This window comes from Cyanistes caeruleus, unplaced genomic scaffold (assembly GCF_971803275.1).
Source record: "Cyanistes caeruleus unplaced genomic scaffold, bCyaCae1.hap1.1 HAP1_SCAFFOLD_65, whole genome shotgun sequence".
Classification (NCBI taxonomy): domain Eukaryota; kingdom Metazoa; phylum Chordata; class Aves; order Passeriformes; family Paridae; genus Cyanistes; species Cyanistes caeruleus.
This window is the reverse complement of record NW_028255884.1, coordinates 4,915,424-4,942,722: the sequence shown is the minus strand read 5'-3', so window position 1 is coordinate 4,942,722 and position 27,299 is coordinate 4,915,424. Positions and strand designations below refer to the sequence as shown.

Genomic DNA, 27,299 nt, shown 5'->3' with positions numbered 1-27,299 from the left:
TGGCTGAGCTCCATGTCCAGAAGCAGGCAGGGCTGACCACGGTGTGGGCAGGCAGGAGCCAGGCAGGGGCTGCTGTGACCAGAGGCAGGGCCCCGAGGGGCTGGGGGAGTCTGTGTTGAGCATCCCTGGGCTGAGGGCACATTTCCTTCAGTGGCATCACCTGGGCCTGGACCTCCTCCAGTGCCATGCCCAGGAAAAGAGGCAACCATCAAGAGCATCTCCTGGGACACTGCCTGTCCAGCAATGTCAGCAGGCAAAACCAAGGTTTTGTTTAGCAATGACCCTTTGATGAAGTCAAAGATTCACAGTCAGAGCAGTCCTCTAGTACAGATGGGAGTACACTTGGGGCAGACATCTAAGGCCATGAGGTCACAGAAGGCTCTGGGGTGACAGCAGGCTGAGGTGACAGCAGGCTCTGAGGTCACAGAGGTCCCAGAGCCCCGTGGTTGCCCAGCACCACAAGGACCGAGCAGTCAGTCCTTGACCACGACTGTTGTGGCAGCAGCGGCGGCGGCAGCAGCGGTGCTGACATTGGGACAGCGGTGTCAGGACAGTGGTGGCAGCAAGAGCTGCAGGACTGGCAGTGGGCAAGGCACCATGGCCTTTGCTCTGCACCTCCTCCTCCTGCTCCTCCTGGCAGTGGCCCTGCCTGACAGGGCTGCCCAGGCTGCTCCGTGGCGAGCAGGGCGAGCAGGTGAGCCGGCAGCCTCAGTCCCCTTTCCCGGGACAGTGCTCCCTTCTCCCTGGGAAGTGTTGGGGATGGTTTTCCCCAGGGCTTTAGGGAGGGTTTTCTCTGTGGGAGGGACAGAGGCCTCAGGGGCCCTGGGCTGGTCCCACTGCCCCTCCAGGGATGTTGCACAGGGCCTGCAAAGAGGGTGGAGAGTGACCAGAGCCAGCCCAGAGCTCCCCAGGCCCCTCTGCAGCTTTGGCCATGTCCATTGACATCTGGCTCCCAACAGCCTTACCTGACCCCCTTGCAGTGCCCAGTTCCCTAAGGCAGAAGGGGGTCCCAGCACACCATGGAATGGTTCTGATCTGTGCTCCCTTCTAGACAAGGGTGGTAGGAAGGCTTCTCCAGCAGCTTGGCTTCATGAAGATTTTCTGCCTCTGGAGCCCCATGCAGGTACGTTCTCACTGTCCCTACAAGGAATAAACACTGACACCCTGGCAGGAACCAGGTGACAGAAGCTGCTGTGGCTGTTGAGTTACAGGTGTGTCTGCAGTGAGGATGTTTCAAGCTCCTTTTCTGGTTGCTGCACGCAAGCCCAGCTCCCATCACAAGGGTGAGTGGTGTGTCCCTGCTGATCCCACAGGCTGAGCCCTGGTTCTGTGGGATCCATTCATCTGAAATGGAAATACTTTCTGTTAAGGTCCTCCTAGAGGGGAGAACAAACCTACAGGAGACAAGAGGCTGAGTGATCTGGAGAGACGCCGTGGTGGGTCCATGTCCCTCAGCCTTCTCCTGACACTCAGCAGCCAGGGGCTTTCTCTGCACATCTGGACACGCCGTGCCCGGCACAGCAGGAAGGGATCCATGTCAGCCTCACTGCCCCTCTGCTGCTTTCACAGCCTGCAGGGCTGTTTCCCAGCCTGGCCTGGCTGCAGCTTCTCCCCAGCCTCTGCAGGAAGGCATTTGGCATCAGCTGACAGGGAGCCCAAACTGCAGCACGGGCCATGCACACCCTGAAATCCCCTGCAATTTCCCAGTCTTGTGGTAGATGTGGCTGGCCTGGCTCCAAAGTTTGGATGCCTTCCTGAAACTTATCCATATCTTTGACAACTATTGCCTCCTGAAGACGCCACCTTCATGTTGGGGAACAAACAGCCCCACCTGATGCATGTATCCCTCTTCCTTTCTCCAGAGACGGAAGGAGAGGCTGCGCTGAAGGCAGCGTTTCCCGGAGGAAGCAGTGGCCCATGGGCAGCCTCTGCTGCAGGAAGGGAGGCCATGCCAGGCACAGTCACAGTCCCAGGAGGTAATTGCTGTGCCCCTGGGCCTGAGCCCTGCTGAGGCTTGAGCTGCCATCTCTGCTGCTTGGCAGTGCAGGCACAGCCCGGACAAGACCGGCACAGCCCAGTGGAATTATCCCCAGCAGGCTCAGGGCACTTGGCTACTGAGCAGTCCTGCTGGGGTCCCTCCATGGGAGACAGGTCCCAAAACCTGGCAGCAGCTGCAAAGGGGTGCCCCATGGTGGGGAATAGGCAGAGGGGGAGGGCAAGGCTCCACTGTATCCTGAAAGAGCCTGGCCCAGTCCCTATGGGATGGGAGAGCTGTCCCAGCAGAACGTGGGCAGGAGGGAGGGAGGGCCTGAGGGACAGTTGTGGCACTGCCTGCTGTAGTTCTTCCCCATTGCTTTTACAATTCTTTCAGCTGTGGCAGAGAGAGGGCCCCAGTGGAGCCTGGGCTGCTCCAGCCACCTCTCCCAGGGATGCTGCACAGGGCCTGCAAAGAGGGTGGAGAGTGACCAGGAGCCAGCCCAGAGCCCCCAGGCCCCTCTGCAGCTGTGGCCATGTCCACTGACATCTGGCACCCACAGCCTTAGCACGACTCCCTTGCACTGCCCGGTTCCCTAAGGTAGAAGGGGATCTCAGCACACCATGGAAACTGTTCTGATCTGTGCTCCCTTCTAGATTTGGAACTCAACCTCAATTATTTGGAAGTGCTACTGAATGATACTTTGAATATCTTGGAGAATGCTGGAGGCAAGTTCTTCTATTCCCTTTACTGACAGAACACAAAATGACAAGGTGGCAAGAGGTCACTCATGTGCCATATCTCTTAAAATAATCTCAGGCTTGTTGGGTTCTGGAAACCTCGCCCTGCTCCCTTCTAGAACCCTGAGGGATCCCACAGGTCACTGTCAGTGTGAGGAAGGTGAATTTAGGCATCAGTCTTCTTCCCATGTGCAATGCCAGTGTCTCCTTCCCTGTGTGCTGTGCAGCCATAGAGAAGATCAGAGAGGGAAGGGGCCGGGCCCAGGGCTGTGTCCCGGGGCTGTGTCTTGCACAGTTCCTTTACTGGCCCCAGAGAGCCTGAGGATCCTCCTACAGTGCCATGGGAGCTGATATGTCCTGCCTTTCTTTGCAGCCAAGCCTCTTGGTGCAGGTGATGCAGCTTCTCAACCCACACCCAGGACGAATGCTCTGGAAGATGGTGAGGGTAGGTGAAGGCCTTTCCCCCTGGGAGAGCCCAAAGCTCGGCCAGGGCAGCATCACTGCAGGTGTCAGGACAGAGCTATGCACGTGTGTGCCCTCGCCCTGTGAAATCCCCTCACTGCTCCCCACGGCTCAGTGCTGCCTGTGCAGATCAGAAGAGATGACAGAAGCTTCTGTGGCTGTTGAGTTACAGGTGTGTCTGCAGGGAGGACTTTCCCAGCTCCTGGGTTGGTTGCTGCACACAAGCCTGGCTCCCATCACAGGGGTGAGTGGTGTGTCCCTGCTGACCCCACAGGCTGAGCATTGGCATTCTGGGATCCATTCCTGTGAAATGGAATTATTTTGCTCTAAGGTCCTCCCTTACCTGACCCCCTAGCAGTGCCCAATTCCCTAAGGCAGAAGGGGGTCCCAGCACAACATGGAATGGTTCTGATCTGTGCTCCCTTCCAGATGAGGGTGGTAGGAAGGCTTCTCCAGCAGCTTGGCTTCATGAAGATTTTCTGCCTCTGGAGCCCCATGCAGGTACGTTCTCACTGTCCCAACAAGGAATAAACACTGACACCCTGGCAGGAAGCAGGTGACAGAAGCTGCTGTGGCTGTTGAGTTACAGGTGTGTCTGCAGCGAGGACATTTCAAGCTCCTTTTCTGGTTGCTGCACGCAAGCCCAGCTCCCATCACAGGGGTGAGTGGTGTGTCCCTGCTGATCCCACAGGCTGAGCCCTGGTTCTGTGGGATCCATTCATCTGAAATGGAAATGCTTTCTGTTAAGGTCCTCCTAGAGGGGAGAACAAACCTACAGGAGACAAGAGGCTGAGTGATCTGGAGAGACGCCGTGGTGGGTCCATGTCCCTCAGCCTTCTCCTGACACTCAGCAGCCGGGGGCTTTCTCTGCACATCTGGACACACCATGCCCAGCACAGCAGGAAGGGATCCATGGCAGCCTCGCTGCCCCACTGCTGCTTTCATGCCCTGCAGGGCTGTTTCCCAGCCTGGCCTGGCTGCAGCTTCTCCCCAGCCTCAGCAGGAAGGCATTTGGCATCAGCTGACAGGGAGCCCAAACTGCACCATGGGCCATGAACACCCTGAGATCCCCTGCAATTTCCCAGTCTCGGGCTAGATCAGGTGTAGGGGCTGTTTGGAGGAGGGAGGGCCCTGGCCAGCCCCAATAACCTGGCCTTTCTCCTGATCCTTATCCATGACTTTGACAAATACTGCCTTTTGAACATGCCATCTCCTCAATGGGGAATGGTTCTATCTGATCCAGCTGTGGCTCTTCCTTTCTCCAGAGTTGAACCCAAAGGCTGTGCTGAAGGCGGCGTTTCCCGGAGGAAGCAGTGGCCCATGGGCAGCCTCTGCTGCAGGAAGGGAGGCCATGCCAGGCACAGTCACAGTCCCAGGAGGTAATTGCTGTGCCCCTGGGCCTGAGCCCTGCTGAGGCTTGAGCTGTAAATCTCTGCTCCTTGGCAGTACCTGCCTTTCAGGGATTTTGCACAGAGCATGGAAAAGGTGTTGAGAGTGTCCAGAGCCAGTCCAGTGCTTTCCCCAGGCCACTCTGCAGCTTTGGCCATGTCCATTGACATCTGGCTCCCATGGCCTTACCTGACCCCCTTGCAGTGCCCAGTTCCCTAAGGCAGAAGGGGGTCCCAGCACAGCATGGAATGGTTCTGATCTGTGCTCCCTTCTAGGTTGGGATCGTGACATGGAGTATCTGAAAGCCCTGGCACATAATGGTTTGAGATCCATGGAGAATGTTGGAGGCAAGTTTTCAATGTCCCTTTCTGCACAGAACAATCAGTGTCAAGGTGGCAAGAGCTCACTCACGTGCCATTTCCCTTGAGAGTCTGAAGGTTGATGGATTCTGGAAACCTTGCCCTGCTCTCTTCTGGAGCCCTGAGTGATCCCACAGCATTGCTGTCAGTGGGAGGAAGGAGCATTTAGCTGTCAATCCTCTTCCCATGTGCAATGCCAGTGTCTCCTTCCGTGTGCTCTGTGCAGCCATGGAAAAGAGCAGAGAGGGAAGGGCCAGGCCCAGGGCTGTGCTCCAGGGCTGTGCCGTGTGTGGCTTCTTTCTGGCCCCAGGGAACCTGAGATGCTCCTGCTCCAGCTGCCAAGCCCTGGCCCTGCCTGGGGCTCAGTTCAGAGCTGCTGGCAGCTCCAGGGAGTCCTTTCTCCCCTGACTGCCATGCAAGGGGCTCCTTCCATCCCAGTGTGAGGCCACTGCAGGCACGTGGTCCCCCTGCTCCTGCTACTGAGTGGAAGGTGGAGATTAGGGAGTGCCTTGGAGGGCACCAATCACCCAGGTGCACTCACTGCCACTCTGGCCTGAAGAAGAATCTTCAGCAGTGTCACAGGAGCAGTTCTGTCCTGCCTTTCTTTGCAGATGAACCTGATGATGAGGATGATCTGGATTCCCCGTCCATATCAGTTACTGAGCCTGATGATGAGGAAGATTATGAGGGTAAGTGAAGGCCTTTCCCCCTGGGAGAGCTGCCAGCTCAAGGCTTGTCCAGGGCGGCATCGCTGCAGGTGCCAGGACAGAGCCGTGCACGTGTGTGCCCTCGTCCTGTGTGATCCCCTCACTGCTCCTGTGGCTCAGTGCTGCCTGTACAGCAGAGATGAGAGAAGCTTCTGTGGCTGTTGAGTCACAGGTGTGTCTGCAGGGAGGACTTTCCCAGCTCCTGAGCTGGATTCTGCAAGCAAGCCCAGCTCCCATCACAGGGGTGTGGTGTGTCCCTGCTGACCCCACAGGCTGAGCACTGGTTCTGTGGGATCCATTCATCTGAAATGGAAATACCTTATATTATGTTCCCCTGAGGAAGAAGAACAAACCTATAGGAGATAGTAATGTAGCAATGGGGGAACTCAAATATCTGCACATAATTCTGAATGATCTGGAGGGACACTGTGGTGGGTCCATGTCCCTCAGCCTTCTCCTGAGACTCAGCAGCCGGGGGCTTTCTCTGCACATCTGGACACACCATGCCTGGCACAGCAGGAAGGGATCCATGTCAGCCTCACTGCCCCACTGCTGCTTTCATGGCCTGCAGGGCTGTTTCCCAGCCTGGCCTGGCTGCAGCTTCTCCCCAGCCTCTGCAGGAAGGCATTTGGCATCAGCTGACAGGGAGCCCAAACTGCAGCACAGGCCATGCACACCCTGAGATCCCCTGAAAATTTCCAGTCTTGGGCTAGTTCAGGTTTAGGGTCTGTTTGGAAGAGGGGTGGCCCTGGAGCATTTCCAAAACCCTAGGAATTTTCCTGATCCTTATCCATGTCTTTGACAAGTATTGCCTGGAGAAGACCAGCACAGCACAGAGAAATTGTGCATTCAAGCTCAGGGGGTTGAGCAGTCTTGTGTCAAGGGGTGGCAAGGTGCCTGCAGGCCCCAGCTCTGGGGGAAACAGAGAATGTCCTGGCCTTATCCAGCGTGCTGCCAGATCAGCAGTGGAGCACAGCACAGGCTCACGCTGCCCATTGCCCCCACAGATGCAGCTGGCACCACAGCACATGCTCAGAATATCTGGGAAAGCATGAGAAGAGTTTTCTACCAGGGAACACATGGTTTGATTAAGTTAATGGCCATTGTGGCTGGTGGAGCACTTTTCCTGATGGTGTGCTGTGCCGGAATCTGGTATTGCTGGAAGACAAAACGGTGAGTGTTTTGCTGATCTCGGCCTCAAACAGCTTCTTGAAAGCTGCTCATAGCCAGGAAACATTCCTAGTGAGGCTGCTGTGGACTTGTGGCTAGTCCTTGGCTGCCCAAATAACTCTGCTGAGAGTTCTGCTGCCGCCCAGGGCTTTCATTGGCCTCTTAATTGCTGGGCCTTGTCCTGGGGAGCCCGCTGGGGCTGCAGCCAGTGCTGGCTGCCACTGAGGCTGCCTGGCCAAGAGCAGCCCCAGGAGCAGAGGGCAGAGGCAAAGCAAGGTGGGCAGGAGAAAGAGCGGGGACGAGATTGCCCTTGAAAGGCAGAGGTGCTCTGGGGCCCGCTCCTGGCCAGGGACCCTGCCCAGAGCCATCCCCTGCTCGCCAGGGCCTTGAGGGGCAGCTGTCCAGCTGGGCCAGCTGTGCCAGCAGCTCCAGCCGTGCTGGGGAGCCTTGGCAGCTCTGGGCCCTGCTGTGCAGGAGGGTCTCTGTGTGCCAGCAGCAGCTGGGGGCCTCAGCCACCTCTTCTCTCCACAGGAGCACCTCTGCATCTTCAGAAGACTGGCGAAAGACTTTGGTCACTGAGAAGCTGCATCTGTCATCCCCGCTCTTCACATCTGTCCCCATGTGCCAAGCTACATCTGCATCCCCATCTTGAGGGCATCCCAAGAACCCCACCTCCCATGCGAGACCCTCTGCCCCTGAGCCCCCTGGCCCTGGTCCCTGCCAGGACTGAAACTGGGCAGCCCCTGTGCACCAGAGCAGGGGTTGGCCCATGCTTTTTGTTCTAATAAAGAGATGGAGCTCTCACCCCAGTGTCCGGCTGGTACCACCAGCAGAGCCCACACTTCACCAGCCCTGTCTGAGCTCCATGTCCAGGAACAGCCGGGGGTGCCCACAGTGTGGGCAGGCAGGAGCCAGGCAGGGGCTGCAGTGACCAGCGGTGGGGCCCTGAGGGGCTGGGGGAGCCCATGCTGAGTGTCCCTGGGCTGTGAGGGCACATTTCCTTCAGTGGCATCACCTGGGCCTGCACCTCATGAGGCACACAGGGAAAATTTGGGCTCTCTCCTGAGGTGTGCAGGGATCCCCCATGAGGAGTGCAGCAGGGTTAAATTGAGAGGGTTTTTTACTCTTCTCAGCACAGCAAAGGGGACACTCTTGGCTGAGGTTTTGCAAAGCTGGGAGGAAGCCTCTTGTGAGCCCTGGGGCCCGGCCTGTGGGCACAGCGGGCAGGCAGAGCCCATCCCTTGAGGCCAGTCCGGGCTGCTCGGGCCGGGCCGGGCCGGGCCAGGTGAGGGCCACAGCAGGGAAGGGCCACGGCCGTGGGCTCTGATGAGGCTGCCGAGCTTCACCCTGGCCCTGTGCTGCTGCCAAACACACATTTACAACCACAGCCATTCTCTGGGGCACAGGAGGCACCCAGGGCTATAACTGAGGCTGTGGCTTCTCACCCTGAAGGGAGGCTGGCTCTGTTGGTTCAGAGGGCACAGCTTAGATCCCATTTCCCTTTGTAAACCTGCTGGGCAAGTGTTGAGGGCAGAGAGTTCCAACCCTTCTCACTAAGAAGTGTGGCTGATGCTGTGGGTTTTTTTAATTTTTTGCCGTCTAAATTTGTGTCCTGGCAGAGGATTAAGTTTGCTTGCTCTCAGTAAGACCCTTTTCTTCTTGGTGCTGTTGTAAATGAAATTAAAATCAGACAACTAGATCGATTAAGTTAATAGCAATTAAATAACAAGGGAAAAAACTATACAATTTAGTGAATTGAATACAAGAATAAGATTTAGTAAAAGAATCCAATTTAGTAATTTGAATAGCAATTTGGTATAAAAGGAATACAATTTAGTAAAAGAGTACAATTTAGTGAATATCTTCATATATATATATATATGTATGTATGTATGTATGTATGTATGTATGTGAATATAGTTTGCCAGTAATTAAGTATGATTAAAGCATAAGCAAAACTGACCGGGCTACAGAGAGGACTTCTCACCCCACCTCACATACAAAACAAAGCAATTCAAACAAAACTCATATACTGTATGCTTATAATATTCATTAATGTTTCTTGTAAGTTTTCTCATATTTCTGATTCTTTGACTTTACGTCACTATTCGTCATGGTGCATGCTTCATTTGTTGCTAGGGGGTCTTCAGTCTTCTTTTGGTGGTCTTTAGGATGAAGGCTTACACTCATCCTCGTTGTCCTCTGGATAACTTTAAAGGCTGTGCATGCTTACTAAGTGTTGTGTTATGCAAGTAAGCATTGTGTTCCACTAATTAGTCTTACATTTCATAATTTTCAGGCCCTATGCCTAAAGTCGTTCCAACTTTGTCCATCTCATGGTCAATTTTCTCTTGGGACATTACTTATCCCAGAACTACATCCTCTATCTTAATTTTGACATGTAACATTTTTAAAGGGGTACATCTGCTTGTAACACCAATTCCCCTGATTGCTTCTAATAATAACTTTTCAAACAGTTACAATTTAGTTAGCACAAATCCTTTCCATTTATCACAAGGGGATTCACAGAGCTCATCCTGATGGATGAGGAAAAGGGAGTGGGAACTCAGCAGTGAGGAGAGCTGAGGGCTGGAGAGCAGCTCTGAAAGACACTAAACTCCCACCAGACTTCTGAAACATTGCTGTTCTTCAGCCAGTGACAGGATGAGTCCCTGAGACTGGGGCTTGGCCTTCCTCATGGTGAGGGGCATCAAGGAAGGCTGCAGTGTGATGGAGACTGTGATGGGCTGGGAACTCACTGGGGGAAAGAAGGGACCAGTTGTGAAGTAAAAGGCAGGTGGGGGACAGAACTGTTCAGAGAAGGGCTGAGCTACAGCTTGAGCAAGATGAAAAATGTCATTTGGAGTCATCCCAGATGGATTTCATTTCAGAAGTTATGGAACAAGTTTAATTTTTGGGGGGTATCATGTTTTCCCTTGGAGGTGGACACTCTGCAGACTTGAGCTGCATTGCCAAAATGCTCAAGTCTCTGCTGCAGGTCACAGCGTTTCTTCTTTGGCTGATCCCGGCCCGGTGCTGAGCCCAGCAGAGCCCTGGCAGAGCCCAGAGCAGCCTCAGCATCCGCAGAGCCCGGCTGCAAGGAGAGAAAGCAGAAACCGCCCGTCAGCTGAAGGCTCCTGTCCCCTTGTCCCAGCCAGCCGCGGTGCCCAGGCCATGCTGGCCGTGCTCAGAGCTGGGCCCAAAGCTGCCCATCACTGCTGCCTTGGGGAGCAGAGCAGGAGGGCAGGACATGTGCCCAGCCTGCAGCCAGCCACGGCAGATCCAGCCCCTCAGCAGCTGCCCAGAGCGGGATGCTCCTGTGCCCGCTGCCATCTCCCAAAAGCTCTTGTCCCACCCATGCCAAGGAGATGAGGACCCACCTCACACCATCCGCTGCCACAAGAAAAGCTGGTCCCAAACGATGTCCTCAGTCTTCTCCAAGGGCACGGCCCATCCACGCCACAGCTGGTCCCAAGCACTTCCTGATCCAGACTGGACCCCACCTGGAACGCTTCCTTTAGAAAAACAAACAACAAATTAATGAAAATAGGTTACAGACAAAAAGGGGAAACAAGAAAAATGGTAAAAAATCTTATGTCTGTCAGGAGCTTGAGGAAGGCCCAACCCCTACATTCTGGGGATAAACCCACCCATGGGTGAGAGAAGCCCATGCTTTCTCCCTTTCCCCCTGCACTGTCCCCCAAAATCACGGTGATCCCAAAGCAAAGCAGGGGAGTGGAGCAGCCCAAGCCCTTCCTTGCCTGCACAGCAAAGCAGCCGTGCTCAGGTTCTGGAGTCCCACCTGTGCTCCTGCCATGGGGGTTTGTTTGTGTCGGGCTGGCTGCCCCAGCCCCAGCTGGGGCACGGTGGGTGCTGGGGGCTGTTGGCAGGGCCAGGATCCCCCTCCCATTTCGTAACCACCCCAGCCCACGCCCCCAGCCCTGCCAAAAACCAGCTGGGCAGCCACTGAGGAATCAGCTGCATCTGCCCCAGTGAAAGGGAAACCTTTGGTTCCCGGCCAATGCACAAATCTGGGAGCATCCCCCTGGGTCTGGACTTACCTGAAAATTCACTGTGGAGCCTGGCTTTGAAGAAGGTGCCAGAATCAAAGTCCATCATTGCCAGCTCCCGCTGGCCAGGTGGAGGAAGAGGTTGTCATCCTTGCTGCTGTCCTCCATGTCTCCAGCAGCAGCAGCAGCAGCCCCACCTGGTACAGCTTCTCCAGGGGCTCCTTCTTCCCTGGGGTGACACCAGGCTGTCAGGGTTCTGCCCAGGGCCCGGTTGTCAGTGAAGCAGGACAAGCAAAACCAGCTCAGATGGTGCCCACCAGTGCTGGGCAGAGCAGCTCAGCTCCAGCACAAGGGCTGTGTGTTCCCATTCCATGACCCCAGTGCAGTGACACAAGCAGGACAAAAAAGTCTGGGTTTCTTTGCTGCTGATTGCCAGGGCATGTGTGGAGCTGTAACTTACCAGGTCCCTGCATCACTGTGCCTGTGGCTCTCTCCCTTCTTCTAGGGCTGATGAATATCCTGCATCCAGGGATCACAGGACAGGTCTTCTAACGAGGGCCTGTCCAAGGAGTTCAGGGATAAACACCACCTGATCAGAATCTGGCAGTCTGGGGAGAGAAACCACAAACCACTGGTCAGTTGGAGAAGGCTCCTGTCTGCTTTGCCCCACTATTGATTCCAGTGCCCAGGCCACGCTGGATGTGCTCAGAGCTGGGCCTAAACTTTCCCATCAATTCTTTGTTTTGGAGGAGAGCAGGAGAGCAGGACATGTGCCACCTCCTCAGCAGCTGCCAGAGCGGGATGCTCACGAGCCCGCTGCTGTCTCCCAACACTGGTGTTCCCCCGTGCCCAGAGATGAGGATCCACCTTGGGAGAGCCGTTGTGGCAGCGGGAGCTGGCCCCATCTGATGTTCCTGCCCCTCCTGAAAGGGTGCTCCCCGCAGACCATCTCGTGCAGCAGGATGCCCAGGGACCAGACGGTCGCTGCCTCGCCATGGTACCAGCCAAAGTCGTTCCATTCCGGGGGGCTGTATGACGGTGTTCCTATGGAATATGGATGGAGCTCATCAGGGGGATGCTGCTGCTCCCAGAGCCTGGCCCCAGCATCCCTGGGCATGTGGGGGCTGCCCCAGTGGCCCACGGGGTGACCTGCTACCCTCTCACCAGCACCTGGGACTTGGGTACAAACCTGGGGTTGGAAAAGAAGCCACTGGTGCTGGAAGAGGGCAGCAGAAACCCTGGCAAGGCCCGACCATGACACACAAAGGGAAATACCCACTCAGTGCTGGGGAAAAACCACACCCACATCCTCCCTGCTGGCATTGCCCAAAAAATATCTTGAACCAAGGCAAACCAGGTGAGCAGAGCAGTCCAAGCCCATTCTCACCTGCACACCAAACCAGCAGGTGCACAGGTTCTGGCTCCCCCTCTCTTCTACTCCCACCCATGGGGGATTTTGTCAGGCTGGCTGCCCCAGCCCCAGCCCCAGTCCTGGGAGAATCCCTGCTGCCACACCCTGGTTGGGCCAGGAGATGCCAGGACCAGGATCACCACCCCTGTGTGGGCTCACCTGCAAATTGAGTGTAGGCTGTGTCCTGCAGGTAGGTGCCACAGCCGAAGTCGATCAGTTTTGCCTCGCCGGTGTCCAGGTCTACCAAGACGTTCTCAGGTTTGATATCTCGGTGCAGGACCCCGCAGCTGGTGCAGTGCCGCACGGCCGCCAGCACCTGCTGGAACAGCTCCCGCGCCTCTTCCTCGGACAGGAACCTCCGTGCCCGAATGAAACGCCGCAGGTCCTGACACCGCTCCGGGCGCTCCAGCACCATCACGATGGTGTTGGGGAGCTCAAACCATTCCAGCAGCTGCACCACACCGGGGAAGCCTGTGGACACCTTGTCCAGCAGCACTATCTCCAGGGGTGCGCTGGTGCCGTCGGGCTGCGGGAGGAGCACGGTGCCGTCAGTGGGGCTGAGGCCGTGCCAGGGCTCGGGAAGCCCTCAGCCAGCCCGGGATGCTCTGTGCCCTCCGCTGGCCCCACGCCCGCTCTCCCTCCAGGTGTCCTGGCGGCTCCCAGCCTGCCGGGCCCCGGCTCATCCCCACCCGGCACGGCCCGGCTTCTGCCGCTGGCCCCGCTCACTCACCAGCTCGCCCCAGTGCCGGACGCGGTTCCGTGGCACCTTTTTGATGGCCACCTGCAAGCCAAAGGGAACAGCGGATTCAGCTCACCGCCCACCGTGTCCAGCCCCCTCCTCCTCCTCCGCCCCCTCCTCCTCCTCCGCCCGCCGCCGGCCCCTCTGCTCACCGGGAGTCCGTCCGAGAGCCGAGTGGCCGCAAAAACTCTGCCAAAGCCGCCGCGCCCCAGCAGTGACCCCACTCGGTAGCGCTGCTGCAGGGCCTGCTGCGCCTTCCCTGGGGAAGAGACGCGGCCGTCAGTGCTCGGCCCGGGGCCAGGAACGGCCCCCGAGCGCTCCCCGAGCTCCCCGGGCCGGGCACCCGCAGGCGTTCCCTCATTGGAACGCGACAGCGGCGGAGCTCGGGCCGGGGAAGCCGCAGCGGAGGCGGCGGCAGCGGCCGCACCGCCTGTGTCCTCCGCGGGCCCCGGGAGGAGCCGGGGCCGGGGCCGGGGCCGGGGTCGGGGCCGGGGTCGGGGTCGGGGTCGGGGTCGGGGTCGGGCCAGGCGGAGCCAAAGGGCGGCAATGCCGCCCCAGCCCCGGCCACTGATGCCCGCCCAGCACAGCCAGAGCCAGGCGAAGAGGAGACCTCGGCGGGATGGGCGGAGACGGGGACGGAGCCGGGGCCGGGGCCGGGCTGGGGGCATGGCCCGGGTGGGCACGGGGAGAGGGAACCTGGAAGAGGAGGGGACGCAGGAAAAGGGAGACCGGGAGAAGATGAGGGACAGTGGGAGAGGGAGAAGAGAGAGAGAATTGATAAATTTGCTGCTGTCGCTGCTGTCGCTGCCGCCGCTGCTGCCGCCGCTGCCGCTGCAACTGAAGCACCGGGGCCGTTTGTCCCCGTGTCCGTTTGTCCGTTGCCCGCTCGGCCCCGCCCCGAGCCCCGCGCTCCCCGGGCAGCCCCTGAGCCTGGCCAAACACGGCAACTTTGCCCTGCTGAGCCAAGAGCCAGAGTCTGGACTCCTGCACAGGGGCACAGCAATGCCCTTGGCTGCTGCTGTGCCTTGTCCCTGCTGAGGCTCAGACACCGTCTGAGCACATTCCCTGAATGCAGAATTTGTACCTGAGCCAAGCACTGCACTTGTGTCTCCAGCATTGCTGTCCAAGGAAAACAGGGCAAGGCAAACTGGCTATAGCTCAGGGTATTTTACAGTGTCTAAAACTTGCCAAGTCTCAGATCTTAGAGGTGAGAGCCGTTTGGAATGAATGGGATGGAGAAACAGTGCAAGATGGAAAAGGGAAAAATAAAAATAAATAGAGAAAAATAGAGGAAAACATATTGGTTGTTTCTTTGGATTTTATTTTCATTTCTTAAAAAAGCTGTTTCAATTTTCCCAGAATCTTCTCCACAGTCCCATCTGTTCTTTCCAAAAACCTGTCCTGGAGAACAAGGCGCAGCTCCTGTCACAAGATGTGCCCCCAGCTGCAGCTTCTCTTGGCTTCCCACACTGTGAGTGCAGCACAACTCTTGCAGCAAAGCAGGACAAATGTTTGAAGAACTTGACAACTTGTTCTTTCTTTTCCTTGTGGACAGGGGAGTTGTGCCATTGGTGAGGTTTTCACTGTTCCTCTTCTACCCAAAGAAAACATGATGGGCTACCAGGAATTGCTGGGGAATACAAGCCTGGCTGAATGTGGAGAAAGAATCTCCAGAGCCTGCAGCCAGCAGTGGAGAGCTCATCATTCCAACAGCCCCATGGACATCTGGAAAGTGATCTGGAACATGAAGATGGGCTGACAGAGGGAGTTTGTTTCTGTGTTCAGTTGAGATGATTCTACATCTCTTGCACTGGGAGAAATCAAGAGCACAATCAGGTGATGATAAGCAGCAGAACATGATAAGCTGGACCTGTCAGTGGGTGAGAGAAAGAATGTGAAAAGGAGAAATGCAGGGAATGACTTGGTGAACTTTGTGTGCAAGAAGGGTCATTTTTTCTTAATAATTCCCAATTCATTCCCTTTGCTTTTATCCTTTTAACAAGGGCAATTGCATCTCAGATTCCCCAGGAAATGAGAACCCTGAGCTTGTGGAGCTGCCTGAAAGGTGCCCTGTTCCTTTTTCTTCTGCTGCTCAGAAGAAACAATGAAGCGAGTTGGGAAGTTCTGGTTTTTCTTTCTCCTGGAGGATTTTTTTATTTTATTTGCCACTGCAGAGGCAATTTCTGTGATGGCCTCTGTCAGTTGATTCTATTTCAGCAGCAGCAGCAGCAGCAACAGGGCTGTGTTTGAGCACTGCAAATGTGACCTGTGTGGCTTTAATTCCCCTCGACTTAGTGCTCAGGGAGTTGGAAGCATTTTGATCTCTAGTGATCATGATGCTTGAAACAAAAATCCTGAGTTCCCTGTGACAAAGCACAGTGGGTAGCACTGATTGAAAGAGGCAATTGCAGCTGTACTGCTAAAATTCAAGTGGCAAGCAGAAGAGGGGCAAGAGCAGCCGGGATCTACAATTGCCAAGGCCAGGGCACCAACAGCCTCCTGCTGTCACCTCAGGGTGAGTAAAACAGGGCTGAAAACAGCGCTGGAAACCCGATCCTTTCTTCCTCTGAGGGCTGGCTGAGGGCAGCAGAGGCGGGCCCTGAGGAATCAGGGCTGTTTGTGGGGGATTGTTGCTGTAGTCCAGAATTGCCCTGGCAAAAGCCCTGGGAAGCCGAGGCAGGAGCAGGTGGGAAGGGCCGGCGCTGCTGCTGCTCCTGGCCGGGAGCCCCGGCCGGGCCGGGCCTGCGCCCGCTGCGCTGCGGCTGCTGCTGCTGCCAGAGCCGGGCGGGACTCGGGGACAGGGAATGGACACGGGGGGACAGCAAAGGCCTTGGGGGCTGCAGGGATGTTGGTGCTGGGGCCAGCGCCAGCACAGAGCTTCAGCCCGCAATGAACCCCGAGGGAAACGCTGGGGAAAGGCTCCATTCAGCCTTTCTTTACTCGGCCCTGTGAAGGGACCGAAATAAAAGGAGAGTGAGCAGGGCCCGACCCCTTCTCCTTTGGGAGGAGCCCCTGGGGCTGTGAGGGGCCGTGAGGGAAAATGAGAGGTTCTATGGGGCCATGAGAGGTTCTGTGGGACTGTGAGGGGCTGTGAGGGGAAATGAGGGGCCATGAAGGGACATGAGGGGCTGTGAGAGGTTCTATGGGGCCATGAGAGGTTCTGTGGGGCCATGAGGGGCTGTGAGGGGCCATGAGAGGTTCTATGGGGCCATGAGGGGCTGTGAGGGGCCATGAGGAGCCTCAGCCCTGGCAGGAGGGGTCCCACCATGTCTCCAGGGCAGAGCAGCCGTGAGGGGCCGCGAGTGCAGATGTGGCAGCAGAGCGGGCTTGGGGCACCTCTGGGAGGGGATGAGACCCTTCCCCAGCTCCAAACCACACCAAGCCCACCATTAAAAAAAGATTTCTTGTCTTTTGAATCCACTGGCAACTTGGAGTTGATTGTAGAGTTTAATCCCAGTGAGAAAAGCAAGGGAAGTTTCCCAGTGAGTGACATCCAGCCATTGTTATTAATGTCTAAGATTTAAAAGTCTTAACAATGAAAAGTAATACTAATAAATAATAATAACAACAAGAACAAGAAATAAAGCCCCGAATCCCAACAATCACCTCAGAAACAAGTTTTTGTTTGTAGTAATAGATTAGTACTAAAGAAATAAATGAAAGAGATGTCATTTGTAATTAGATATGTTTAATTTTTCCCAGTTTCTGGTCCCCTTTCTCCAGGGTCATTTCCTTTACTCACCCACTTTCTAATAGGTAGAAGGGAGTTAAGCACACTGGAAAAGACAACAGCTCCTGTTTCCAAGGGAAGCAGCCACCACTCCAGGGAACCTGAATTGCCCCCAGGCTCGTGTGTGCACTTGAAGGGTGAGCAGGTGCTGGGGACAGAGATCTCAAACTCCTTCTAAGGCTGTGAGAAACCCACAAGTGGCAAAGTATCATTGTGGGTCAGCTCCTGCTGAAATTCCATTCCCCCACACCCTCCAAATGGGCAGGCAGGGCTGGGCTCTGGCAGGGTTCAGTTTTGAGTGCCTTGTGCTCCCTGGCATGGAAGTGATCCTATGAACTCTGGTACTGATGGACTGTGGAATGGCTGCTGAAGGAGGAGGGGGAATCTCAGCAGACAGGAAAGTCTCTTCTTCTCCCTTCTCCCTGCAGAACCCCCTCTCCAAAGAGAAATGCCTGTGCTGGGTTTCCATGGCACCCCTTCCCTCAGCCCAGTGTCTGAGCCACTGTGTGCTCTGCAGGAGCCAAAGCCAGAGGAGCCCCAATATCAGTCACCCCACGGTCCCCACACAGCAGGAGAAAGCACTGCTTGCAGTGGGGCTGCTGATCTGTGACCCGTCCTGGTTCCATCCACCCCACTCCTCTCAGCCACAGGCACCAGAAGGATCCCAGGAAAGCCACAGTGCTCTACCAGATGCCAGGAGCACTCCCTGCTGTGGCCTCAGGGATGCTGGGTGACCTCGTGGATGAGGATCTGTGGCTGGTGATGGAATGTGTGGATGGAGGCCCTTGACAGGAGGTTGTTGGAGACACGTGTGGGGCTGAAGGAGAGATGGCAGCTGTCAGTGGGGAGGGCAGGGACCCCACTTGTGAGTCCATTGCCTTGGACACCCTCAGCCACAGGATGTCCAAGGAGTCACACAAGGCTTTGGCACCCTCAGCCTTCTTTCCCCACGTTCCTGCTTTCTGTACATTGACAGTAGAGAACCTTGCTTGTTTCTACAACTAGAACAAAGATCCCAGATGGATCACGCCTTGCTGGTTTTAGTCAGAAGCATCAGTGACCAAAACTTGTATTTCCATTGGTTTGCTCACATCTTTGTTCCTTCTCAGTGTTCAGGCTGGGCTGTGGGGTGTCCTCATTTGCTGCATTTTCTGAGCTCCTCTTGGATCCCTTGAGCAATAGGTTGTGCCCTCTGAGGATCCTTTGTGCTCCTTGGTGACCCAGGAGAACCTTCCAGGCAGTTTTTGGGGGAGCTGCTGCTGTGATGTCACAGGAACGTTGCCGTGTCCTTGTGGTGTTCCCGTTGCTGTGGGGCACAGAGGCCTCAGTGTCAGAGCGGCTCTGGGCACCTGCTCATTGCCTGAGGATCCTCCTGCCCGAGGCATTCTCAGCAGCCAGCCCAGCCCCTGACGGGTGTCCTTCTGTCCTGGCAGGGGGACAGACAGTCTGCAGGTGTGTGCAGCACAGCCAAAATGATCCAGCAAGTGGTTGCTGCAGTTTGCACTCTGCACTCTGGGGCTTCTGATGGGTATTTTTTAACCCACTGGGCCCCTAAGTCGAGGATTTCCCCAGGTGCACCATATGTGCCTTTGGGATTGCTGTGGGCTTCCTGTTCTTCCTTTGGAACAGAGGTGATTTTGAAAGAAAATTGCCATTAAGATGCCATTTATTTGGGAAAGCTCCTGCCAACAACTTCTTTAAAAAGGGGTTGTTTTTGGCCAGCAGGGTGTGCACAGCATTTGGAATGGAGCCTGGGGGGGTTCTGTTCCCCAGAAGAGGAGAGTCTGTGGCAGTGAACTCTGGCATTCCCTCTGCTCACCCAGCCAAAAACTGGACACAGCCTTGTATTTTGTGCTGTTCTCTCACTTGCTGTGCGATCCAAAAGGACTGTGGCTCCAGGAGGGAAGTTGTGAAAGCAAAATGCTCTCTTGGCATTGACTTGTTGTGTGGGATTTTCCAGCAGAGGCAGCTTTTTCTCCTAACAGCATCTGGTTCAGGTGAAGGTCCCCTCACACATGGATACTGCACAGCTCCTTCTTCAGTGAGCAGGAAAGGAACCTTTGGTGTTCAGAGATCCCAGTTGTTCCCTTTCAACACCATCATGAGCCCAGTACGCTCCAGTATGATCCTTGTCACAAGGCAGCACTCCCAGGATGGTCCCAGTTGCCTCTGGCTAGATCAACCCAGTCAGTCCCAGTATGATGCCATTGGCTCCCAGCGTGCTCCCAGTTGCTCCCAGTCACCCCCAGTATGGGGGATGATGTGCATGGTGTGTTCCCAGTCATTCTCAGATACTCCCAGTATGAGTCCAGTCACTCCCAGTATGATCCAAAATTGGATTGCTGGGAGGCCTCATGGAATCCTGGAGACCATTGTGACACTCTAGGGCCCCGTGGAACCGTGGTGACACCAGGTTGCCTGGGAGTGTTGTTGATGTGCTGCAGGGAAGGAGGGCTCTGCACAGGGAGCTGGACAGGCTGGATCCAGGGCCCAAACCCAACAAGGTGAGGTTTAACAAGTCCAAGTGCCAGGTCCTGCACTTTGGCCCCAACAACCCCTGCAGTGCTCCAGGCTGGGGACAGAGTGGCTGGACAGCAGCCAGGCAGAAAGGGAGCTGGGGCACTGATGGACAGCAGGCTGGGCATGAGCCAGCAGTGTGCCCAGGTGGCCAAGAAGGCCAATGGCTCCTGGCCTGGATCAGGAATGATGTGGCCAGCAGGAGCAGGGCAGGGATTCCTCCCCTCTGCTCTGCACTGGTTGGGCAGCACCTCGAGTGCTGTGTCCAGTTCTGGGCCCCCAATTTAGGAAGGCCATGGAGGGGCTGGAGCGTGTCCAGAGAAGGGCAACAAGGCTGGTGAGGGGTCTGGAGCACAAGTCCTGTAAGTGATAGTAAAAAGTCTCAAAATCTTAGAAAATTCGGGGACTTAGAAAGGAAGTTACGTTTGGAAAGGCCTTGGAAAAGTAGGCCCTGGGAAATGTTAGGCCTTGTACTTGCTAAAGATCAGGTCAAACTGCACCTGTGTAGTCAGTAGATGATCATGATACAATTGTTAGATATAAATGGATATAATTATTGTTTAAAGAACATGAGGAACAATGTGAGGGGGCTTGGGGGGGATCACGAGAAATCCATGCTTGGGAAAAAACAATGTGTACAATAGAACAATGTAAGTTTAATAATTAATATGTGAGTTATATAATGATAGAGTATAAAACATGTTCAGTCCAAAACCAAGATGGGTCAGATTTGGTACTGTGTACCCTGACACCCAGAGCTCTTAATAAAGCACCTGCATATGATCATTTGTGATTATGTGTGTTCCTGAATGCTAACCATTTCATCAGATTTTACAGGAATTTTGTGAGATATTTGTAAAATTTTATGGAATTTTTGTGGAATTTTGCAGGATATTGAGGGCATTTTGTGGGATGTTTCTGGAATTTGCTAGGATTTTGAAAATATTTAGGTTTTTTTTTAATTTTTCGTGAAATTTTAGCAATTTTGTGAAATTTTGCTAAAATTTAATGGGATTTTGAGAAAATTTAAATAATTTTAAGGGATTTTTCTTGAATTTTCTAGGATTATCTTGAAATTTGAGGGATTTTTATTGAATTTTGTGGGATGTTGAGAAAATGTAAACATTTTTCTGGGATTTTTCTGGAATTTTGTGGGATTTTTTTGGAATGTTGTGGAAATCTCTGGACTTTTGTGGGATTTTGAAGAGACTTGAAAATTTTTGAGGGATTTTTCTGGGATTTTGTGGAAATTTGTTGAGATTTTGTGGGATGTTTCTGGAATATTGTGGGATTTTACAGGAATTTTGTGGGATATTGAGATTTTGTGGGATGTTTATGAAAATTTGTGGGATTTTGAGAAAATTTAAATAATTTTGTTAGATTTTTCTAAAACTTTGAGGGCTTTTGAGGAGATATGAAGAATTTTGAGATATTTTTCGAGACTGTGTGGAAATTTGTGAAGATTTTGTGGGATGTTTTGGGAATTTTGAGGGATTTTTCCTGGAAAATTTGTGGGATATTGAAAAGACTTGAAAAATTTTGAGGGATTTTTCTTAAATATGGGGAATTTGAGGAGATTTTGTGGGATTTTTCTGGAATTTGGTAGGGTTTTGAGAAGATTTAGGGCGTTTTGTGGGATTTTTTCACTATTTCGTAATGCTTTTCAAGATTTTTGTGGGATTTTGAGAAAATTTAAAGAATTTTATGGGATGTTTCAGGATTTTTTTGGGATATTGAGGAGACTTGAAGAATTTTGAGGGATTTTTCCTAGATGGTGTGGAAATTTGTAATGATTTTGTGGGATTTTCCTGGAATTTGGTAGGGTTTTGAGAAGATTTAGGGAGTTTGTTGGGATGTTTGAGGAATTCTGTGGGATGTTTCTGGAATTTTGTGGGATTTTTCTGGAAATTTGTGGGATTTTGAGGAGACTTGAAGAATTTTGAAAGGTTTTTCTAAGATTGTATGGAAATTGGAAAAGATTTTGTGGGATGTTTCTGGAATTTGGTAGGGTTTTGAGAAGATTTAGGGAATTTTGTGGGATGTTTCTGGAATTCTGTAGGATTTTTCTGGAATTTTGTGGGATTTTTGTGGAATTTTGAAGGATTTTGACGAGACATGAAGAATTTTGGGGGATTTTTCGTAGATTGTGTGGAAATTTGTAAAGATTTTGTGGGTTGTTTGTGGAATTTGGTAGTGTTTTGAGAAGGTTTAGGGAATTTTAAGGGTTTTTTCACAATTTCGTGATGCTTTTCTGGAATTTTGTGGGATTTTGAGAAATGTAAAGAATTTTGTGGGACGTTTCTGGAATTTTTGTGGTTTTTTTGGAATGTTGTGGAATATTCTGGAATTTGGTGAGATTTTGTGGATACTTGAAGAATTTTGCGAAGATTTCCCTAGATTGTGTTTAAATTTGTAAAGATTTTGTGGGAAGTTTCTGGAATTTGGTAGGGTTTTGAGAAGATTTTTCTGGAATTTTGTGGGATGTTTGTGGAATTTGGTAGGGTTTTGAGAAGATTTAGAGAGTTTGTTAGGATGATTGTGGTATTTTGTGTTATTTTTCTGGAATTTTGAGGGATGATTCTGGAATTTTGAGGGATTTTGAGGAGACTTGAAGAATTTTGAAAGATTTTTCTTAGATTGTGTGGAAATTTGTGGAGTTTTTGTGGAACGTTTCTGGAATTTGGTAAGGTTTTAAGATTTAGGGAGTTTTTTGGGATATTTCTGGAATTTTGTGGGATTTTTGTGGAATTTTGTGGGATATTGAGGAGACTTGAAGAATTTAGAGGGATTTTTCTCAGATTTTGTAGAAATTTGTGGAGATTTTGTGGGATGTTTCTGAATTTCGTAGGGTTTTGAGAAGTTTCAAGAAATTCTGTGGGTTTTTTTTAATTTTGAGGGATTTTGAGGACATATGAACAACTGTGTGGGATTTTGGAGGTGCGCCTACAACTCCCGTGATGCTCCGCGGCACCTTTAAACCGTATTATACCGGCGCCTACAGCTCCCATCATCCCCCGCGGCCCAGAGATTCCCTGTTACAGCCCCCCGAGTGCCCGCTCGGACCCCGAAGGGTCCCCAGATTCCCCCCCCTTGACCCCCAAGTGTCCCCCTGACCCCGAATTGTCCCACAGAATCCCTAAATGCCCCTCCAAGTGCGCACTCGATTCCCCTAAGTGTCCTCCAGACCCCCAAGTTCTCTCTAAATTCCCTCCCCAGACACAAAGCTGCCCCAAATGTTCCCCAGAAAAGTCTCCATGGACCCCAAAGTGGCCCCTTTTACCCTGTCTGAGAATAATTTCAAAATTATGATTAATGGGCTAAAAATAGGAGTAATTAGCATAAAGAGGGAGAAATAGAGGTCAGTTAATTAATGAAGGGAATTGTGGTACTTAGAGCCAGAGAACAATAATGCTTTTTGTTCCTGAAAAGGTATCAATTTTTTTATATAAATTCAAAAACAAGGTTATAAGAATACAGAATAATATTATTATAAAAAGTAAAATTTTATTTTTATAAATTAATTAGATTTTGATGATAAACAAAAATTGATAAATGTTCTCAATGCTTTGGGATGTCAGTCCCAGGTGGGCGATGTCAGAAATGCTGAGGCTCGGGGTGAGGAGCAGGTTGTCCAAACAGGGGCAGCCCACATGGGGCTCATTCTTCTCCCTGACCAGCCCTCCTCAGGAGACATTCAGCATCAGGATTGTAAAGAGTAAATCGTGACCTCCTGATCAGTACACAAAGATGTTTTACAGTTTGAGCAGTAGAATGTTGTCACCGTAAGGGGCCTTCTTTGTTAATATAGCTCATGTTGTGTCATGTTTGGTAAATACCAATGTTGTTGTACCAGCCTTGTTAATGCCACCTGGCCTTGTCTATTGCCTCTGCTGCTCCCGGCACCCCCCATGGCACCGATGACAGCACCCAGTGTGTAGATGAGCCCAACTCCCATGGGGGTAGCACCCAGGGGAAGTGGGATTAACATCCAAAGACCCCTAGAATCAGTGAGCCAGGGCACAAACCAGACTACAAACTACACTGAGGAGCAAGGGAGAACATTGAGCAGCTGACTGATGTGCCGGACCTCATCGCTGTAACTAGAGAACATTTGCTATGCATGACTACACTACATTTGCAATGAGGCAGGGTCTTCCTAGAGACTCTCCTGAAGGTAGAACCCCCAGTTCTGCCATGTGGCAAAGCTGAACATCTCCTCCTCTGGGTCATCCATTGGGAGCAGCAGTGGTTGAGCTTCCCCCACCTAGAGCTGCCCTCAATAAAGGCATTAAAAAGGAGCTGCTCTCCTTGCCTGCTCTTTTCAGAAGGACTGACCCTGTGGCAGAGTGACCCACGCTGCAGCACTGTGAGGGGCTGTTCCCCATGGGATGGACTCAGCTTGGAGAAGTTCCTGGAGAAGTCTCCGGTGGGAGAGAGCCCAGGGTGCAGCAGGGGAACGACTCCTGTCCCTGAGCAGCGGGAAAAGCCCCGGGGGATGGAGTGACCATGGCCCCATTCCCTGTGTCCCTGCACTGCCGGGGGAGGAGGCACAGCTGGGAGGAGGGAGGGGTGGGGGGAAGCTGGTTTTAAGGGTCTTCCTTTACTTCTCATGATCCTGCTCGGAGTTTTTGGAGTTTTCTGCCAGAAACCTCTCTCCTCCCCCACTCATCCACAGGGATTTGGGGCAGTTTTCCCTTTTAGGGGGAAATACGAGCTATGCACTGATGCTCCTAATTAGCGCTGGGAGAAGTGAGGCTCAGGGCTTCCCGCTGAGCTGGAGCCACCGAACACCCAGGGCAGGGAAAGGCGGGCCGGGAGCTGCGCAGAACTTTGTTTGTGTTGGGAGCTCAATGGCGGCTCGGGCCGGGCCCGTTCCAGGCCTGTTCCTCATCTCCGCCCTTCCCCTCACACAGCCCGGGGCGGGCCCTGAGAGCGCGGGGCGGGGCTGTGCCGTGTGCAGAGCCCGCCGCTGGCTGCGATTGGCTGCTGCTGCCGTCACTCGTGGCTCTGGCGCGCGCTGATTGGGCAGAGCGGGGACAAGCCCGGCCCCGCTGGCGCCCCCAGGGCGGCCGTGGGGCAGGAGAGCCGCCATTGCCGGAGCGTCTGTGCGGGCCCGGTGAGGCGGCGGCGGAGCTCGGAGGCGGCCCCAGCCATCGCAGGTGGGAGCCGCGCTCGGTTCTGCGGGGGCTCGGGGCTCGCTGCGGGCCCGGGAGGGGGCGGCAGGGGGCTGTGGCGGGTGGCTTGTGCCGTGGCCGGCCCGTGTTGGCCCTGGCGTGAGGGCGCCGCGGGAGCGGCTGCCCGCGGTCTCCTTCCCGCTGGGGCCTCGGCAGGAGCCGGTGCCGGAGCAGCGCTGGCTCGTCCCGCTTCGTGTCGGTAGCCCGGAGGTGGCTGCGCTGTGCCCGGGGCTGGGCGGGCAAATTCCCGGCGCCAGAGGTTTGTGTGGCCAAAGGAGCCCGAGGAGCGGTGTGAGAGTGACTTTATTGCTGCCCAAAGGGAGAGGCCGTGGGGCATTTGCCGTGCGCTCTCTCCAGCTGCTGGAGGACGCGGCCTCGTTTTTGTCCTGATTTTCCCGGCCGCGTGTCCCTGTCCCTTTCCCCACTGGCGGAGGTGCTGGGAAGGTTCAGACTTCCCCATCTGCCTCCTGCGTGTCCCGGTTAATATGTACCCACCACTTTTGTATAACATCCGATATTGATGGCTCTGTTAAGTCTTTGTTCTTCTGGAAGTTCAGGAATTTAGCGGGACTTTGTCAGAGCAGCGGTCCTTGTCAATTAGTAACATTTTCTGAAACTGATGCTTTCTCCCATTGCTTCCTTATGTGCAAGTCCGTGGCCCTATCTGCAAGCAGATTCACTCACTGACCCTGTTTTTTCTTCCTGGGTGTTCTTTGATTTTGGGATTGCTCTCAGTGCCCTCATTCGCTGTCCTTTTGTAGCCGTTTGTGGCTCAGGAGGCCTGGCTGCCCCCTGCATCCCCTTGCTCAGCTGCTGAATGAGCTGCACTCAGCAAGGTGCCGTGCATGGTGAAAAGATGAGAGTTGCTGTAGAACATAAGAGGAGAAACAGCATTCGTTTAACCCATGGTCTGCCAGGCAAATATGGAGATGAGTTCCATTCCCATCTGTTCCATGTTTGGACCAGTACACGGGCTGCTTTCTTATTTCCTTGTTATCTGTTTCACCTCTTTTCCTTTGTGATCTATTTGCCAACAGCAGTTTATTAACTGTTTATTTAACTTTCCACATGCTGCCTCCTTTTCCTGCTAAAAGATAATGTGACTCTATCCCATGGTGAAATGTGTTCCTCATCTGAGTGGATTGGTTGGGAAAAAAGTCAGGAACTGGAGCTGTCTGGTTGGGTATTATTTTGAGGACATCCTGTAATCTAATTATGCCATGGAAATGATAAATGGTTTCTCTGGCTCATGATATGAATTTGTTAGGGTTCCCATGGCCTGGCCCATGGTGTTGCAGGATTTGTTCTGGTGGCTGTTTGTCTTTTCCCCATTTTTGGGTGCTCCCTCCAGCCAGGGCTGCATCAATTTTTGGCTTTTCTCTAATTAAATCAGCACATACTTGGATTCCCAACGAATTTCCCTTAACTTGGAGCAAAAAAACCCCAGTGCTCTAATTCACCCTAGATAACATAGAAATTGAGAGCACAAGTTAAGGTGGGGACTGGGATGATTCCCCCCCATTTTTTATAGTGAAGTTTTCACAACATTCTCAATTAGCTGTTTTCCTTTTTAGCTTAACCAATTTCTGCTGCAGTCAGATATCCTCACCATGGGCTCTGCCTTCAGCTGTGCAAATTCCATCTGTGCCAGCAGGCAGAGCTTGGGGTGAGGGGCAGAGGAATTCAGCCCAATTCCTCCCCCAGGCAGGAACACCCTGGTACATTGTCCAGGCTTTGCCCCAGGGGTGTTAATTTGCATTTCTAAAGCTCCTCTCCTGGCTGCCTGGAATGAAGCTTCTCTTCCAGGGCAGCCATGGGATGACTCACATGGAGCCCACTGCCCCCCCCCCGCCCCCCCCCCCCCCCCCCCCCCCCCGCCTTACAATTTTCTTTTCTTTTTTTTTTTAACAATTTTCTACTAACTCTTTACATTTTAAAGGGCCACCTTTCAAACTCTTCTACTTTTCAAAATGCAGCTTAAAGGTGAACATGGAAAAACCCATACCATAATGTTGCCATCACTACGAGCCACGCACAATCATAAAAACAAAAATTAGAAAGAAATCAAGTGTTTTCTTCTCCTCTGACTAAAAACTGATTCTCACACCCCTGGCCCAAACAGAACTGACAATAGAAAAGTAGAATTATTACGAAAAATTCTTCTAAGGGTGTAATCCTTTCACTGAAACTGTGAAAAGCAAAAACTCTCCAACAATGTCTTTAGAGAAATAAGGCATGACTTGATTCTGAACAGAATCATTTCAGCCACACACAGTCTGCATGTGCAGAGAAAATCATTCCATGACATGTGAGTTTTACTAGATCTTTCCTAAACTTTATACAGTCTGAACCCATAGAAATCCATTGGTTTAGTGTTCATTGTTTCCAAGTTGTGGAGTCCTTAGTGTTTGGTTTCCTGTTGCACCCGGATTTCTGTGTCTCTGATGTGAATTAGGTCTGCACTCCTGCATTTCCTGCTCAGCCTTTTCCAGACCAGGTGTCTCCAGCTGTGCCAGGGCAGTGTCTGGGGTAGATGTTGGTTGATGTTTGCTGTGGGGCCTTGATGTTTTGTTGATGGTCGTTGTCTTTGTGGGAATCTTTTGGGCTGTTCCCAGTCTGTTGAGATGTTAAGTTCATCTCTGCTGTGAGGTGGAACATCCCGTAAAAGAAAAACCCTTTAAAATTCCTTTTCCCAAGGCAAATGCAAACCAAGCCTGACTGGAGAAATCAAATAAAAAATAATTTTACACTTGGTCTATTTTCCAATACTCTAATCCCAGGCAGCCCAGAGTGTGAGTGTAATTGAGAGCCAGAGTGGAATTCTCACGGTGCCTTCCCCAGCAGCTGTGGCGAGGGCAGGCACAGAAAGCCCTGAAGCTCCAGCAGTGCCAGCCAGGATTGTCCCGCAGGGGCTGG

The 27,299-nt window shown here is 53.0% G+C and overlaps 2 protein-coding genes across 7 annotated transcripts in view; one reads left to right on the top strand and one right to left on the bottom strand.

The window, feature by feature from the left end:
* Positions 1-27,299, bottom strand: part of LOC147647258 (uncharacterized) — a 387,407-nt gene that overhangs the window by 62,768 nt on the left and 297,340 nt on the right. The gene's annotated exons all lie outside the window — the stretch shown is intronic.
* LOC147647270 (uncharacterized) lies at positions 441-7,606 on the top strand. 6 transcript variants are annotated; one of them, XM_086872613.1, is made up of 13 exons: positions 479-694; positions 1,052-1,123; positions 1,212-1,283; positions 1,371-1,436; positions 1,863-1,976; positions 2,632-2,703; positions 3,089-3,160; positions 3,350-3,421; positions 3,607-3,838; positions 3,926-4,132; positions 4,443-5,614; positions 6,640-6,805; positions 7,334-7,606. In XM_086872613.1, exons 1-9 carry the CDS (start codon positions 598-600, stop codon positions 3,735-3,737), a joined length of 768 nt encoding a protein of 255 aa, XP_086728739.1. In that variant the 5' UTR covers positions 479-597; the 3' UTR covers positions 3,738-3,838; positions 3,926-4,132; positions 4,443-5,614; positions 6,640-6,805; positions 7,334-7,606. The 6 variants fall into 6 exon arrangements, with proteins under 6 accessions (XP_086728741.1, XP_086728742.1, XP_086728739.1 ...); XM_086872614.1 differs by having other exon boundaries at positions 3,926-4,556; positions 4,842-4,913; positions 5,537-5,614; positions 6,640-7,606; XM_086872612.1 differs by having other exon boundaries at positions 3,926-4,913; positions 5,537-5,614.